The sequence below is a fragment of the Rhinopithecus bieti genome, unplaced genomic scaffold (assembly GCF_001698545.2).
Source record: "Rhinopithecus bieti isolate Rb0 unplaced genomic scaffold, ASM169854v2 scaffold_27006, whole genome shotgun sequence".
Lineage (NCBI taxonomy): Eukaryota > Metazoa > Chordata > Mammalia > Primates > Cercopithecidae > Rhinopithecus > Rhinopithecus bieti.
The window spans coordinates 5024036-5042495 of NW_016813373.1; the positions used below are offsets into that span (position 1 = coordinate 5024036).

An 18460-nucleotide genomic window follows, 5' to 3' on the forward strand; every position below is an offset into this window, starting at 1 on the left:
CTGCTTTTTCCCCATCTTTGTGGTTTTATCTGCCTTTGGTCTTTGATGATGGTGACGTACTGATGGGGTTTTGGTGTGGGTGTCCTTTCTGTTTGTTAGTTTTCCCTCTAACAATCAGGACCTTCAGCTGCAGTTCTGTTGGAGTTTGCTTGAGGTCCACTCCAGACCCTGTTTGCCTGGGTATCAGCAGTGGAGGCTGCAGAAGATAGAATATTGCTGAACAGCAAGTGTTGCTGTCTGATTCTTGCTCTGGAAGCTTCGTCTCATGTGTGTACCCCACTGTGTGAGTTGTGAGGTGTCGGTCTGCACCTATTTGAGGATGTCTCCCAGTTAGGCTACTCAGGGGTCAGGGACCCACTTGAGCAGGCAGTCTGTCAGTTGTTCTCAGATCTCAACCTCCGTTTGGGAGATCCACTGCTCTCTTCAAAGCTGTCAGATGGGGAATTTACCTCTGCCAAGGTTTCTGCTGCTTTTGTTTAGCTATAACCTGTCCCTAGAGGAGGAGTCTACAGAGGCACGCCAGCCTCCTTGAGCTGTGGTGGGCTCCACCCAATTTGAGCTTCCCAGTGGCTTTATCTACTTAAGCCTCAGCAATGGCAGCACCCCTCCCCCAGCCTCGCTGCCACCTTGCAGTTAGATCTCAGACTGCTATGCTAGCAATAGAGGGAGGCTCCATGGGCGTGGGACCCTCTGGGCCAGGTGTGGGATATAATCTCCTGGTGTGCCGTTTGCTAAGACCCTTGGTAAAGCATGGTATTAGGGTGAGAGTTACCCGATTTTCCAGGTGTTGTGTGTCTTAATTTCCTTTGGCTAGAAAAAGGAATTCCCTTCACCCTTGTGCTTCCCAGGTAAGGCAATGCCTCACCCTGCTTCAGCTCTCACTGGTCGGGCTGCACCCACAGACCAGCGTCAACTGTCCAACAAGACCCACTGAGATGAACCCAGTACCTCAGCTGAAAATGCAGAAATCACCCGTCTTCTGTGTCGCTCATGCTGGGAGTTGGAGGCTGGAGCTGTTCCTATTCGGCCATCTTGGGCACACCCCTAGAACTTAATATTTTTTAATGTACAGGCCAACCATTTTAGAGAAGACAATTCAATTTGGATTTGCCTAACATTTTCTCATGATTACATGTAGATTTTGCATTTTGGCAGGAACACTACAGAAGTGATTTTGTGTCCTTCTCAGTGCATCATTTCAGAAGGCACAACATGTCAGTTTGTCCCATACTGGTGATTTTACCTTTCTTTACTTGTTTAAGGTGGTGTCTGTCATTGCATAGTTACTATTTTTACTTCTAAGTATTTTGTAGGGAAACTTGGAGACTATATAAACATCTTATCAACCTTTCACCCACTAGTTTTAGCATCCATTTCTGGTTTCTGCTTGAATCAGTTATTACTGTGATTTTTGCAAAATAGCTATTTTCTAACTCCATCATTATCTTCCATATCTGTTATTGACCTCTGTCAAGAACTTTCTCGTTTCTTTACTTTTTGATTTATATCAATAAGGACTCAGGTATTATTCAATGGGTTATCACAGTGGAACCCAACCTTTTTGGCACCAGGGACTGGTTTTGTGGAAGACAATTTTTCTACAGATCAAGGGTTGGGGGGGATGGCTTCAGGATGATTCAAGCACATTATATTTATTGTGGATTTTATATACAATGAAATAATTATACAACTCACCATAATGTAGAATCAGTGGAAGCCCTGAGCTTGTTTTACTGCAACTAGAAGGTCCTTTTCGGGGTTGATGGGGGACAGTGACAGATTATCAGGCATTAGATTCTCATAAGGAGCACACAACATAGATCCCTCATATGCATAGTTCACAATAGGATTCATGCTATGAGACTCTAATGCCACTGCTGATCTGACAGGAGATGGAGTTCATGGTAATGTTAGCAGTGGGTGGTAGCTGTAAATACAGATGAAGCTTTGCTCACTTGCCAAGCAATCCATGGCCCATGGGATTGAGGACCCCTGGTTTATCATACACTGTCATTATTTATTGTGATGTTCACATTATCCTAGAATAGGTTAGTGGAGGAAGGCCTGTCCCGGCTGGCTTCTGTATTCTCTTGAGATGTCCTCATGATTCTTTAAGTATTTCCTTACTTTCTGGTACAAATAGTTACTTCAAACTTATTTTGTACTTTCCCTGCCCCAGTTAGAAGAGTGTTTTTGAACTGCAAATCTTTTTTCAAGATTGATAGATTTGGGGATGGCCTATCCTGACATTTGAGAATCATTGTCATTAAAATACATATATAGCTACAGATTAAAGAATGAGCATTTTTTCAAGTGTCTGTCTGAAAATTGTTGAGAACTTTGAACAAAGCTCATCATAGCTCCTAGCTTACACTTTTATGTAGGATTTCCTATGTGTCCTGTACTGTTCCAAGCACTTTTCTTCTACAAATTCATTGCTCACCTCAACTCTAATAAATTATTTTATTATTTGCATATTGCAGATGATGAAACTAGGCACACAGAAGCCAAGTCACTTGTCAGGATTGCATGGCCTCTAAGGGCAGAATAGTTATTCAGGCCCAGAGTGTCTGCCTGGAGACCCCGCCCCTAGCATTGTGCTCCTCTACCCTTCCATAATTAAAACTGCAACACAGTGTAACAAATTCAGTTATAAGATTTTGCATGTTTCTTACCTACTAATCCCTCTGTAGTTTTTTTTAACTTTCATTTTAGTTTCAGAGGTACATGTTCAGGTTTGTTATATAGGTAAACTTATGACTCAGGGATTTGATGTACAGATTATTTTGTCACCTGGGTACTAAGCATAGTATCCAACAGTTTATTTTTCTAAATCTCTTCCTCCTTCCACCCTCCTCCCTCAAGTAGGCCCCAGTGTTTGTTGTTCCCCTCTTTCTGCCATGTGTTCTCATTATTTAGCTCCCATTTGTAAGTAAGAACATGTGGTATTTGGTTTTCTGTTCCTGAGTTACTTTGCTAAGGATACTGACCTCTAGTTCCATCCCTGTTCCTCCAGAGGACGTGATCTCATTCTTTTTTATGGCTGCATAGTATTCCATGGTGTATAGATACCACATTTTCTTTATCCAGTCTACTGTTGTTTGGTGTTTTGGTTGCTTCTGTCTTTACTGTTGTAAATAGTGCTTAATGAACACACACGTGCATGTGTCTTTATGGCAGAACAATTTATATTGCTTTGGGCATATGCCCAATAGTGGGATTGCAGGGTCAAATGGTATTTGTGGTATTTGTGTTTTTAGTTCTTGTTTTTTTGCATCATCTAGATAGCATGATGTTTTATGCCTTCTCCGGTTTATGTTATCATTCTTCCTTTTTTCTTGCTGTCATTCCATTCTTATAAAAGGAACACTTGAACTCTACAACATTTTGTGTCATGAAGTCCAATTCTAGTTAGGATTTTCCATATTGGTTAAAAAATAAAAATAAAGTCTTTAGCTGAAAACCTGTAATTATATGTAATAGAAATGACACAGAAATGAATAAATGTTACCCAATTGTTAGCCCTCCAATTAAAATGCATCTATATTAAATGGCATTATAGTATAAGAAGTTGGGACTTTTGTTAACCAACAGTCTTGAAAATAAAATGTATTAAAATAGTTGGAACCTCAGAATTTTTGAAATCATATAGTCTATATTTGAGGGCTATGAGCATCCACAGCCTGAATTAATACAGAAGTAGTTTTGAATATCTGCCATATATTTAAAGGCTTTCTTCTTTCCTCTGAGGTTTAGCCAAATACTTTTTAGTGCAAATTCTTCTTGGCTAAAATAGATTTGTGTGACTATGTTTTTGTCTACAAAGCACAAGGATAATTAGTCAACTCAGTCAGAAACCTGTTAATTATAAGAAACAGTAACATGCATTTTAAAATATTTTTCTAACCAAAGCAGACAAATGAGTTTCATTACGTGGTTTTCAACTTGTTCTGGAGAATATTTACACTTAGTCTTTCAGGCTCTTATTTTTGCTCATATTTTGGTTAAACCAGGTGACCACGAGACATACTTTATGAGCTCCATATCTAGAAAGTTCCCTGAAAACAAAAATATGACCTAGTATTCACTTGTATATAAGGAAAGCCATAATGTTGAATCTCAGTCCATGTACCTGGTAAAACATAAGGTTGTTTCACTCTGTGGTCCAATGGTGTAATGTGTTAGTTACCAAAAGGAAGGCCCTAATATCACTCCTTGGAAACTACTGGTCAGCTTTTTATGTTGTTTAGGAAGGTTAGTATGTTATTCAGAACTTTAATTCATGAACACATGTAATGGAGAAAGTTTTCCAAAGAATTACAGCTGTGCAAATCATCATGTTGTTGAAAAATCCAAGTACATATGTAGATATGAAGCTGAATCAGGCTTAAGGATGTGGTCTCGCTGTCTAGGGTCCAAATTATCTTTGTGGAAATATTTGTATTATCCATAACCACATCTCAATCTGTTATACAGCCTTGTTCCCAAGCTCCCAGTTCTTTCCACTTTCTCCAGAGCAAAGAGCACAGACAAATACTTAGCTATGGTTTAAACACTCAGACTGTATTTATATATGGTAGTTTGAGTAAATTTAATTGTAATAAAATAGCTCCTTTGGGTGATTTTAAGCATTTATTTTGGCATCAGATAAGCCTTCTGAATTTCCCTATAGACATAAATTCCTCTGAAAATCTAACCAGAAGGAGAAAGATCATCATTTGTTATGTTTTGTTTGGTTCAGTTTCAATTCTCTTAGATTGTGGGCTAATTAGCTCATTACTGAGTTTATTTATATAATTTTGGTTTTAAACAAGCATGGTTCTGTGACTTGAAACTGTCTTTTGGGGCATTTGTAGTTCATGGAGCATGGAGCACTTGGCAGCCTTGGGGAACATGCAGTGGAAGTTGTGGGAAAGGTGCTCAGACAAGAGCAAGACTTTGTAATAACCCACCACCAGCACTGGGTGGGTCCTACTGTGATGGAGCAGAAATGCAGATGCAAGTGTGCAATGAAAGACATTGTCCAAGTAAGAGAAATACACTGTTTATACCTTTAACAAATTAACATCTACCTATCTTATCAAGGTAGTGTGTCAACAAGAATCTATCCCATTCTAACTCGGCCCACAAGTACATCTCTCAAGCTAACAATGCCCAGAGTGTAACATGATGGTTTCTAGGTAGTAAGAAAGCATGTACATTTTTCCCTTATTCCAGTTGATGGCAAGTGGGCAACTTGGGCCAGTTGGAGTGCCTGTTCTGTGTCGTGTGGAGGAGGCGCCAGACAGAGAACAAGGGACTGCTCCGACCCTGTGCCCCAGTATGGAGGAAGGAAATGTGAAGGGAGTGATGTCCAGAGTGATTTTTGCAATAGTGACCCTTGCCCAAGTGAGTGTTGGAAATAGTGAGTCAACATTATACTTTCATAAAGTTTCATTATGACCTTAATTCCTTAAAGTTGTAATATTCTGTTACTTGGTTCTTCAGCCTTTGGTTTGGGATGTCAGAATGTTATAAGGTTGCTGTCGTGTCTGTGTAATATCATAGATGTTTTCGATTCATAGGGACAGGAGCTGTGTCCTATTTCACTTGCTCTGTATAGGAGTAGCCCCAGAGTATAAGAATGAGAGCACCTCTGCATGCTAACTCTTCATGATGCTTACGAGTCTTTTATGAAGGCAAGCAGTCAGCTCTCTGCCTTAATTCAGTCATCAAGCTGGATTTTTAGACCTTTGCAGCAATTTGATATCTGGAAATCCGAGTTACATTGTATCCTGAATTTTACAAGTCTTGGCTCATCAAAAGCAGAGACCCTGTCTCATTTATACCCTCCAGCTCCTGGAATATTTTAAGACTCAGTAAATATCTGTTAAATGGAATCACACAAATACAGGAATGTATACACAGTTTCTAGCCAAAACTGAAGCTAAACTGTCTTCCTTGGGAAGTTGCCTATTTAGAGACTTGTATGTTTTGTTTCAGGTGCTGAGAAGAGACTTTTTTAATACTTTTTGGATGAATGTCATTGTTGACCACTTCTCATTTTAGGGGCTCTGTTTTCATCTCAGATTATTGTCTTGTAGCCCATGGTAACTGGAGTCCTTGGAGTGGCTGGGGAACATGCAGCCGGACGTGTAATGGAGGGCAGATGCGGCGGTACCGCACATGTGACAACCCTCGTCCCTCCAATGGGGGAAGAACTTGTGGGGGACCAGACTCCCAGATCCAGAGGTGCAACACTGACATGTGTCCTGGTGAGTCGACTTGATTTCTGGCAGTTGAATAAGTAAAGCATTTAATTTAGTGCTCATTGTAGCAGCCCTATTGCTCCAGACCTTAAAATGAAAGTTGTATAGGCAGGAGCCCCCCAAGTGTAGATTTTGAAGCCAATTTGTTAACAGTGACCATTCCATTCTTGTTCACAGTGGATGGAAGCTGGGGAAGCTGGCATAGTTGGAGCCAGTGCTCTGCCTCCTGTGGAGGAGGTGAAAAGACTCGGAAGCGGCTGTGTGACCACCCTGTGCCAGCTAAAGGTGGCCGTCCCTGTCCCGGAGACACTACTCAGGTGACCAGGTGCAATGTACAAGCATGTCCAGGTAAGCAACTAAATTGGACTTTGGTAGCACATTTAGAGCCTTTGTGCAAATTAGAGAAAGGTGCCACAAATTACAAAACACTGCCAACCCTGAGAGGAGGATTTAGAAAAAAAAAAAAGTGCTTTCTTGCTCTTAATTGGTACAGTTCTGTATCAACTCAAGGCTGGGTTCTAGCCTCTGCTTTTGCCTTTCCAGGCTTTCTGGTAAAAGGATATAGTCCTGGCCTTCACAGGAAAAAGGGTGAGGCAGAGTGGGGAAAAATGGGCTGAGACTCCAGACTGAAAGTAAGGTGGGGCAGTGGTTAAATATCTAAAAAAAAAAAGCCACAATTGGAGGCTGTTCATCTGTGGATGGGAATTTGAAGGACATGAGTGTATAGGAAGTAAAGAAAGAATCAGTTCAGTCCTAGGAGAAAGAATAAGGGGAGTTCAAGTATGAAGTTCATCCTGAATCATGCATCGCATCTAGCAACTGATGTAAAAATTCAGAAGTCTATAACTCATGGGCCTTAGAGTTTGCTGGGATTCCAAGAAATGGTAGCTAATACTAAATACCTTGTCTCAGCAGGCAGGCTTCTAAAGGTTATAAGAAGACCAACAATAACAGTTTTATATTGTTGAAGTGTCAAGATATCAATTAGACTTTCCAAAGCTTTAAGGTTTTCTTAGAAATAAAAGTTCCTGAAAAATCAAGATCATTTGACAGAGTGAGAGAGATTTACATTTAAAAATGTATAGGATCTAACAAGCTAAAGGAAGTTGATGGGTCTACTACCATCAACAACTGTTCAACATATTGACTAACTAACAAGGACTTTGAGGCTCCAACTGAGGCATGGTGTCAGCTTCAGTTGATGTACTTTGTAGCTCAGCTTTTGTTAGTAGCAAGGCCCCAGTGGCATCAGGAATTCCAAATAGGTTGACAGTTTGTGTTGCAGAGTCTGGCAGAGGATTTCAGGGATCCCAGCCAGGTAATCAGAACTAGGAGTCTTTTGAGCACTGGGACTCAAGTCCCTCTATGAGACTACAGAACCAGGGTCAAAATGTCAGCAATGACCTGGAGAGCTAAGTAAATTAGTGGTCCTAATACTCCCCTTTCTCCCTGCTTAGGACTAAGGATAAGAACCAAAATGGCCTACTGGCCCTGACTGGCTCTCTACGTTCCTGCATCATCTTGCAGCATGGTTTCCATTACTCTCTACACTTTCTGCTGCTTTTGCCCTCTCAGATGTAGCAAGCCACTAACCCACAAAAGAGTGACACACATTCCTTCCCTACCCAGAAAGCCCTTCTGCCCTCCCTGGCTTAGTTAAGACTTAAAACTTTCTTTAGGTTTCTTCTTTATTTTTACTTCCTTCTCAAGCTTCTCTAAATAGTAGATAGTAATGCATTTCAACCTTACTTTTATTTGTGGGATTTAGATTGTTTTTCTCCCCAATTCAGACATAAGCTCTATGAAGGCAGGCTTCATGTCTTTTTTTTTTTCTTTAATTTGTGGTAAACAAATGAATGTAGTATGGACCATGAAGGCTGAATCAACATGAAAAGATGTTTTCTCAGTATTAATAATAAAAGTAGTGTAAATTAAAACGTAAAGTACCGTACTTACTGATTTTTCTGAGGCTGAATACAGTTGTATTTCTCTCCAATATATAATACAAGCATACCTCAGACATATTGCTGATTCAGTTTTAGACCACCACAAGGAAGTGAATATTGCAATAGAGCAAGTCACATCAATGTTTTGGTTTCCCAGTGCATATAAGTGTTATGTTTGCACTATTCTGTAGTACTATTAATTATCCAATAGCATCATGTCTAAAAAACAATACACATACCTTAATTTTAAAATACTTTATTGCCCAGGCTCGAATGCAGTAACGTGATCTCAGCTCACTGCAACCTCTGGCTCCTGGGTTCAAGCGATTCTCATCTCAGCCTCCAAGTGATTACAAGTATCCACCACCATGCACAGCTAATGTTTTCTATTTTTTTTTTAGTAGAGACAGGGTTTCACCATGTTGGCCAGGATGGTCTCGAACTCCTTTCCTCAAGTGATACACCAGCCTCAGCCTCCCAAAGTGTTGGGGTTACAGGCGGGAGCTACCAGCATCTGGCCTATAAAATGTATTTCTTAAATAATAAGTCCTGAAAGTCAACATTACTCCTTGATCCATGGCTGCAGAATGGATGCTGTATTAGGCATGAAAGCAACATTTCTCTCCTTGTACATCTCCATTAGACCTCTGCAGTGAATATTCACATTGTCAGTGGGCAGTAATACTTTGAAAGGAATCTTTTTTTTTTTTTTTCCTGAGCGTTAGGTCTCAAAAGTGGGCTTTAAAATATTCAGTAAACCATGCTATAAACAGATATGCTGTCCTCCAGGCTTTGTTTCATTTATAGCACAGAGGCAGAGTAGATTTAGCACAATTCTTATGGGCCCTAGGATTTTCACAATGAGCATTGATTGACCTCAACTTAAAGTCACCAATTGCATAAGCCCTTAACAAGACAGTCAGCTTGTTCTTTGGAGCTTTGAAGCTAGGCACTGATTTCACCTCTTCCTAACCGGCATCTTCTTCCAAGAGAAGGCTGTTTTGTCTAAATTGAAAATCTGTAGTTTAGTGTAGCCATCTTTATCAATGACCTAGCTACCTCTGAATAATTTGCTCCAGTTTCTACATCAGCTTGTGCTGTTCTACCTTGCACTTTTATGTTACTTAAATGGCTTCTGTCCTTAAGCCTCTTGTCTTCTGCAGCTTCTTCATCTACCTCAAGCTTCATGGAACTAAAGAGAGTTAGGGCCTTACTCTGGATTGGGCTTTGGCTTAAGGGAACATTGTGACTGGTCTGATCTTTTATTCAAATCACTCAGACTTCCTCCACATAAAAAATAAGGTTGTTTCACTTTCTTATTTGTGTGTTCACTGGAGTAGCACTTTTTATTTTCTTCAAGACTTCTTCCTTTGCATTCACAACTTGGCTAACTCTTTGGTGCAAGAGGCCTAGCTTTTGACCTACATCAATTTTCTACATGCCTGCCCCTTACTAAGCTTAACCATTTCCAAATTTTGATTTAAAATGAGAGACATGAGACTCTTTCTTTCACTTGAACACTTAGAGACCATTGTAGGGTGAATAATTGGCCTAGTTTCAATATTGTGTCTCAGAGAATAAGGAGGCTTGTGGAGAGGAAGAGAGTCAGGGGAATAACTGGTGGTCGATGGAGCAGTCAGAACACACAAAACATTAAGTTCACCGTCTCATATGGGCACGGTTCATGAAACCCCAGAACAACTACAATAGTAACATTCAAGATCACTGATCACAGGACACCCTAAGAGATAATAATAATTTGAAATATTGCAACATTACCAAAATGTGACACAGGAACACAAAGTGAGCAAAGGCTGTTGCAAAAATGGCACTGGTAGACTTTTTCATCACAGGGTTGCCACAAACCTTCAATTTGTAAAAATACAGTGTCTGCAAAGAGCAACAAAGCAAAGTATGATAAAACTAAATATGCTTGTACATGATAATAGTGTCTGAAATTCCTAGTAATTGCTTTAAAATGTATTTAATTAAAAGACATCAGATAATGAATATTTATGAATTTGACTATCAGCTACTCCCCAGTATGTTGCCCTCTCTTGTCAAAGCATGAAATTCATTTTGAGAAACATTCATTAACCACCTATTCTATACTAGTCACCAATACTTTTGTTGAATAGAAAGAAGTCATGAAATTAATGTTGAGGCCCTTTTTTAAAAATAATTGTTTTGCAACCAGATTACCTTGGTATGAATTTTATAGCACTAGCAAAAGCACAATCTCTCTCAAGTTAAGCATCTTTCAATATATTTGTAATATGAAGAACTTGATAAACCCTCAATCTAAAACCCAAGACTGAATAATGTCCTTAGATAATCCATGTTTACATTGGCAGTGGCCTAGAAGCTGTTTTGTTGATGAAGTCTCTCCTTTTCCTGGATGTTCTCATGAAGGAGGCAATAAATAAAAGAACATAGGGTTTGATGCCAAGCAGATCCACATTCCACCACTTTCTAGCAATGTAATGATGAGAAAGTTGCTTAATTTCTACAAACTTATTTTTCTAGTCTGCAAACTATGGCTGTTTAAAGCTACCTTATAGAATTGTTGATAGGATTAAAAGAGTTAACACATATTAAATGTTTACCATCATGCATAACATGCTCAATAAACTCTCATTGTCATTTCATCACCACCACCAACACATTCTTTATTTTTAGTTTGGGAACTGGACACTGATTGTATTCTTTGGCTTATGAAATATTAATAACACTATGATGTGCACAGATTAGAAGGATCCTAGATTTATGGGGGATGATGGGTGTTATGTGAAAGTAGAATGTTTTAAAAGCTTATTTATTTCACTATTAAATTCAGATGTCGTATGACCTTTTTGATGTCTAAGAAAAGATTTGTAGCATCTCTGAATACTGGCCTTCTTTTCTCCCACGTAATGTTGATGAAATTGCATCCTTATCCAGGAATGTTTTTTTTTCCCCCAATAGGTGGGCCCCAGCGAGCCAGAGGAAGTGTTATTGGAAATATTAATGATGTTGAATTTGGAATTGCTTTCCTTAATGCCACAATAACTGATAGCCCTAACTCTGATACCAGAATAATACGTGCCAAAATTACCAATGTACCTCGTAGTCTTGGTAAGTCTTTGCTTATAAGCGTCTTTTTAAAAACATATATTATTCTTTATTATTACTTCCATTTAAAGTTCTAGAGAATGCTACTACTAAGTCATAAGTATAATAATCCTTAGCTCTATTCCAATGGTAAGCTTTTAAAGATACATGAGGTACTGGTATTTGTTTCTGGTATTCAACATTATTTAGAATTCATCCTTGTGAATAATGTGCTATGAAGACAATAAAATAGACTGTAAAATTTTGCTATCACCTTATTTATCCTTTTCTCTTTAGGTTCAGCAATGAGAAAGATCGTTTCTATTCTAAATCCCATTTATTGGACAACAGCAAAGGAAATAGGAGAAGCAGTCAATGGCTTTACCCTCACCAATGCAGTCTTCAAAAGAGAAACTCAAGTGGAATTTGCAACTGGTTAGTGTTAGCTGAATTTAATATTCTATTACTATAAAAAGTACCATAAAGATTGGTGGTTAAGAAAAATACATGTTCACAGAGAATAATTTGAAACGTTTGGATGCAATCTTATCATAAGTGATATAAAAGAAATTTCATATTTTGCTGTAAACTTGTACTAACATAAGATCATAAGAGGCCATGTGTTCTCAAGCAGTCATTTTATACCCTAAAAGTTTTCTCCTCTCCTCCTTTCTTCTCTTTTAAAATATTTTCTCTTTAAATCCTTAGAGAGGATTTTAAAGACCAAACAAAGAAGGAAAATGAGTTACTGTTATTAATTAAAGACCTTTGTCTTTAAACCAAGATCCAATTAGGATACTTTATAGCAATTCTTTATGAAAACGATCGAAACAAAACAAACAAACCTAAAGGCTTTTCACTTATCCCTAGTCTTAAGGAATATGGGTTAGCTATTCATGACCTTTCCATGTACATACAGATGTTTAGAGAGCTCCATTTCAAGCCTCTTCACAGTTGGTCAGCCTCAATAGCAGCGACCTTTAAGGAAGAGGGGCTTATCTTTAATCAACATTTAATCAGTGGAGAAGACAATTGGATCTTTTCATGGGCATCCACTTACTGAGATGTCCTTTGTTACTTTTAGAAGCATCAGAAAGAACAAAGCACTGTGGCCAGACTAGTGGTTTTTGCCAGTCACAGACAATTCATTTTTATAAGGCTGCTTTGTTATTGCCTGTGAATTTAAAGTATGAAATTTGTATAACCATATGCCACATTTTTGCTACATGAAAAGAAATGTTAAAAGAAACTGAATTCAATAAACCTAACTCTTGAATTGGGGGGCTAAGTGCTAATTCAGTTCTCATCACCTATACTTATTCAAGTTGGAACTCAAATAGCATAGCTGAACCAGTATGTAAGGTAAATCTGTTCTGTACTTCCAGAAACCTTTTTTTTTTTTTTTTTTTTTTTTTTTTTTTTTTGCTGTCAAAATGAATGTCTTGTAATTCCCAGGAGAAATCTTGCGGATGACTCATATTGCCCGGGGCTTGGATTCCGATGGTGCCTTGCTGCTAGATATCGTTGTGAGTGGCTATGTCCTACAGCTTCAGTCACCTGCTGAAGTCACTGTAAAGGTAAAATGCCAGGATAACTTGTCTTTGCTGCTTATTAATGATGAGTATGAGTGAAAGGTCCATAGAATGAGCACAGATAACTTGTCCACTTTGTGGGGGGAAAATGTCCAAACTACTAAGGCTTTAAGTAGCTATCTGATCTTTGTTTAAAAATCTTCAGGGACAAGTTTTTACAAACTCTCTTAATGGTTTTACCACCCTCCCTATCAGGACCAAGATCAAATACTTGATACAAGGCATTTGTTTAATTTTCTTTAAACAAAGATGATAGTAATTATTGCATAAACGTTTTTGTGTATCATCCACGAAATATTTCAGAAATTAAAGGCTAACAATCACCCTTTCACATCTTTATCTTTGAGTCTCTTATTAAACTGAAATTTATGACAGCAAAATTATGAAACAACTATGTTATAATTAAAGAGTTCAAACCTTATGTTATTTCCTGAACACTACTGTACAATTACTATACAATTTTTCTCATGAAGGAGGCAATAAATAAAAGAACATAAGGTTTGATGCCAAGCAGATCCACATTCAGATCCTCATTCCACCACTTTCTAGCAATGTCATAAGAAAGTTGCTTAATTTCTACAAACTTAGTTTTCTAGTCTGCAAACTATGGATATTTAAAGCTACCTTATAGAATTGTTGATAGGATTAAAAGAGTTAACACATATTAAATGTTTACCATCATCATGATGTGTATATTTTAGCTCCTAATCCTTTTTCCCCCCCTCATTCTGCATTTCATAGCCCCCTTAAGGGGACAAAAAATTAGTATGAGCCATATTGATCTTCAAATCCACATTGTTCTCCTTAGGATTACACAGAGGACTACATTCAAACAGGTCCTGGGCAGCTGTACGCCTACTCAACCCGGCTGTTCACCATTGATGGCATCAGCATCCCATACACATGGAACCACACCGTTTTCTATGATCAGGCACAGGGAAGAATGCCTTTCTTGGTTGAAACACTTCATGCATCCTCTGTCGAATCTGACTATAACCAGTTAGAGGAGACACTGGGTTTTAAAATTCATGCTTCAATATCCAAAGGTAATTTGATTAAAAGAAAATCTGTATCTTTATGCCATCCAATCTCAATGGTTAAAAAAAAATTCAAAATAAGGACATGGAGGCTTACATCTAACATGATGATATCAGGTTTTTCATGTGTGTTGTCTATGCTTTTTTGTTAAGTAAAGCCCTATGGAAAAGCCAACCCAACTGGAGTTCTAGTACATTTATTTTACTAATATACTTCTTCACACTACACAGTGGGGTTGCTGTTGTTCTATTCCATATGTGCAGAGAGGGTTAAAAACATAATATGGCGGGGTGCAGTGGCTCACGCCTGTAATCCCAGCAGTTTGGGAGGCAGAGGCGGGCGGATCACCTGAGGTTTAGGAGAGTTCCAGACAGCCTGGGCCAACATGGTTAAAAACTACCATCTCCTTACTAACAAAAAAAAAAAAAAAAAAAGTAGCCAAGGCGTTGGTGGCGGTGTCAAGCTACCAGAGAGGCTGAGGCAGAATTGTTTGAACGCCAGGAGGCAAAAGAGGTTTTTTTTGCAGTGAAGCGCCGAGATCATGCCCACTGCACTCCAGCCTGTACAAACAAAGAGCAAAACTCCATCTCCAAAAAAAGAAAACGTGTACAAATGCTTTTCTTCAGATAATAAAATCCATTTGTTATTGTTTTGAATTTGTCAAGAAATTTTTTAAATTCCTGAAACATAATACAAAGGTGTGTCTTAAACTAGTCAAAAATAATTTCTATATTTTAAAAGCAGCTTTTTAAAACTATGCAGCGATAATCAGGATTCTAGCTGTCATTTCTTGTTCCTGGAAGTTATGATTTTTTAATTGCTTTTCATTTTCCAAGCATGGTTCTGCAACCCTTGATCTAAGCAGTCCATCTGTGCTATGTGGTTCTTTGATGTGTCTGTCTCCTGAGATTCCCTTTTCAGTCATAAGAGCCACCACAGCAATTAACATTCCATATTCTGTGGGGTTTTAATGCTGGGATGATTCTTGTATGTAGTCATGTTAGACATTAAATGTTTATGTGACTTTAACATTGAACTTTAGGCTCCCATGAGTTTACTTAAAAAGATTCACATTGACCTTGTGAATGTGTTTTCCTGTGTGCCATCTTTCCTAAAATAGAGCCAAGTAAATTTTAAACCACCATTTCATCATGTTTAGCAGATATGCTAAAAATTTATTTTCAGTGTTTACTCTTGCTTTCATCAGTACCTTTTACTATTGCCATGCATGCCATGCCACTTGAACAAAAGAAACGAGCTACCAGAATGAGGGGTTACATTTTCTTTCCCTAATTATGCCGGGGTTTTTTGTTTGTTTTTTGAGATGGAGTTTCGCTCCTCACCCAGGCTGGAGTGCGGTGGTGCGATCTCGGCTCACTGCAAGCTCCGCCTCCCGGGTTTACGCCATTCTCCTGTTCCAGCCTCCCAAGTAGCTGGGACTACAGGTGCCCGCCACCATGCCCGGCTAATTTTTTGTATTTTCAGTAGAGACGGGGTTGCACCGTGTTAGCCAGGATGGTCTCGATCTCCTGACCTCGTGATCCGCCCGTCTCAGCCTCCCAAATACCTGCTTTTTAAATCTAACTTCTGTTTCTACTTTTTTCAGTACTCCATCTAATTTTAAAAAAAAAAGATACCTGGGCACAAATAAGTGAATTTCTACCATCTGGAACTACATGAATTGATTTCTAAAAAGTCATGTACACTTTCTACCTAATCATATACATTTCCCAAGCCCAAAACTGCTTAAAGGTCTTTGTGGCATCTTTAAGTGGGTTTGTTGGGGGATCTGGGTCCCACAATATAAAGAAACACACTGTATGACCTTTAAAGGCCCCTTACTATCCTTGGACACTATGATTCTATGAATCACATATATGTGTCATGGTCCTTGTCAATTGTAAGAATTGTGTACTTGCAATTTGTTTTTGAGCAACCATTAGGGGGCAAGCTTGCATTCCTGGTAACTTAACTAGCAAATTGTGTTAGGTCTATACTAGAGCTGAGTATGGTTGCAGTGAAATTAGAATCTTCTGGAGAGCCTGATGAAAGTTCAGATTTCTGGCCACAAAGATTTTTGGTTTAGCAAGTCCACGGTAGGGCCTAGGAGTTTGTATTTTTAACACAGACCCTAAATGATTCTAATATATCTGGTCTGCACTCTTGCTTTTGGAAAGTACTGGTCGGGAAAACTCTCAAATATAAGTCAGTCTCATTTTTATATCTTTAAAATCTAATGTCTTTTTAAAATTAATTATAAAGTATATATTTTACAAACCAGAGTATCAGAAATTATCAAGGAATATATAAATTTAACTACAAATACATTTTTAAAAATTCTTCATGGGAAGAAAAAAAAGTGAAATGAGAAGGTAAAATATGCACCAAGAAAAAATATTTGCATCACATGTTATTGACAACCATGATTAACCTTAATACATACAAAGGCACTTCAAAATCAGAAAGAGGCAAATATCCTCAGTAGAAAACTGCGTAAGGGAAACTCGCAAAAGAGTAAAGAATGACAAATGTGAAGAAGCTGTTTACCCCCATTAGTAAGCAAGGAAATGCAAATTAATGAGTTATTTTCTGACTATAACAAGGGTGATGACTGCCTAGTGTTACAGAGGTATGGGGAAATGAACACCGTTACACACTGCGGGCAGGGGGATAAATTGCTTCAACATTTCTGGAAGGCAGTATGTCTCCAATAGCCTTTCAAACATTCATATCTTTTCAGTTATCTCATTTTGGGAGTCTGTCCTATGAAAATCACAGAAATAGCCAAAGATGAATGCTTAGGAAGTTTTATCCAGTGTTATTTATAATAGAAAAATAATAAATAGCCTCAAAGTAGGAAACAAATACGTAAGTTATGGCACAGCTATATAATAATAACTTAAAATCACTGAAATAGGAAATATTTAGCTCATTTATTCATTTAACAAATACTTGTTGAGTGCCTACTGTATACTAAACATTGTTCTAGGTGTTGACAGCATCACTGTAAACAAGTAACAAAGGGAAATGTTCATGACAATAATAACTGAAAAGCACTGTATGAGCCAAACCTGGGTTGCCCACCACTGGGTGATTATGAGAAAATCTTTACACCCATTAAAAACACAGATTCCCAGGTCTCTTTCTTGGCAATTCTAGTAGAAATGGGACCAAGGGGTCCTATATTTTTAATAGGATTTTCAAATGATTTTTATGATTAGTCAAGCTTGGCAATTATCAGTCTGTATATCCTAAATTTAATTTCTAAGTATGTATTCACAAAATTGACTGGAAGGAAAAACATCAAAATCTCAGCAGTAGTTCGTTCAATTTGACAAGACTACCAGAATTTTATACTTTTCAAGGTTTCTACTGTTATCACACATTATTATAAACAAATATTTTTTATTGCCTTTTACTGTCTTGAAATAAAATTGTAACATAATTCAAAATAATACACTTTAACTATAATATGAAAATCAACAAAAGGAAAATAACCCATAACATTACATATTTTAATATGAAAATCTTTGGACAGAAAGAAGTAGTTGTATACTCAAACATATACTGAATCCGAGTATGATTATTTGGAGAACATTAAGCAACTCATAGTAATGTTCTGAATGAAACAGTCCAATCAGCCATCAATTTTTATGAAAACTGCATTCCTACACAATTCACTATATATTTAAATCGTGAAAAATGCATAATATATGGCAGACACATTTAAAGCTTAGATAATTATAGATTTCTTTTTATTATTATACTTTAAGTTCTAGGGTACATGTGCATACCGTGCAGGTTTGTTACATATGTATACTTGTGCCATGTTGGTGTGCTGCACCCATCAACTCGTCAACACCCATCAACTCGTCATTTACATCAGGTATAACTCCCAATGCAATCCCTCCCCCTTTCCCCCTCCCCATGATAGGCCCCAGTGTGTGATGTTCCCCTTCCCGAGTCCAAGTGATCTCATTGTTCAGTCCCCACCTATGAGTGAGAACATGTGGTGTTTGGTTTTCTGTTATTGCGATAGTTTGCTGAGAATGATGGTTTCCAGCTGCATCCATGTCCCTACAAAGGACGCAAACTCATCCTTTTTTATGGCTACATAGTATCCTATGGTATATATGTGCCACATTTTCTTAATCCAGTCTGTCACTGATGACATTTGGGTTGATTCTAAGTCTTTGCTATGGTGAATAGTGCCGCAATAAACATACATGTGCATGTGTCTTTAAAGAAGCATGATTTATCATCCTTTGGGTATATACCCAGTAATGGGATGGCTGGGTCATATGGTACTTCTAGTTCTAGATCCTTGAGGAATTGCCATACTGTTTTCCATAATGGTTGAACTAGTTTACAATCCCACCAACAGTGTAAAAGTGTCCCTGTTTCTCCACATCCTCTCCAGCACCTGTTGTTTCCTGACTTTTTAATGATTGCCATTCTAACTGGTGTGAGATGGTATCTCATTGTGGTTTTGATTTGCATTTCTCTGATGGCCAGTGATGATGAGCATTTTTTCATGTGTCTGTTG

The 18460-nt window shown here is 38.2% G+C and overlaps 1 protein-coding gene across 1 annotated transcript in view; it reads left to right on the top strand.

Moving 5' to 3' along the window:
* HMCN1 (hemicentin 1) overlaps positions 1-18460 on the top strand; it is a 460634-nt gene that overhangs the window by 413586 nt on the left and 28588 nt on the right. The window contains 8 exon segments of the mRNA XM_017848051.1: positions 4857-5027; positions 5218-5388; positions 6084-6254; positions 6426-6596; positions 11159-11308; positions 11582-11719; positions 12740-12861; positions 13685-13922. Of these exon segments, the coding sequence (XP_017703540.1) occupies positions 4857-5027; positions 5218-5388; positions 6084-6254; positions 6426-6596; positions 11159-11308; positions 11582-11719; positions 12740-12861; positions 13685-13922 (1332 nt within the window).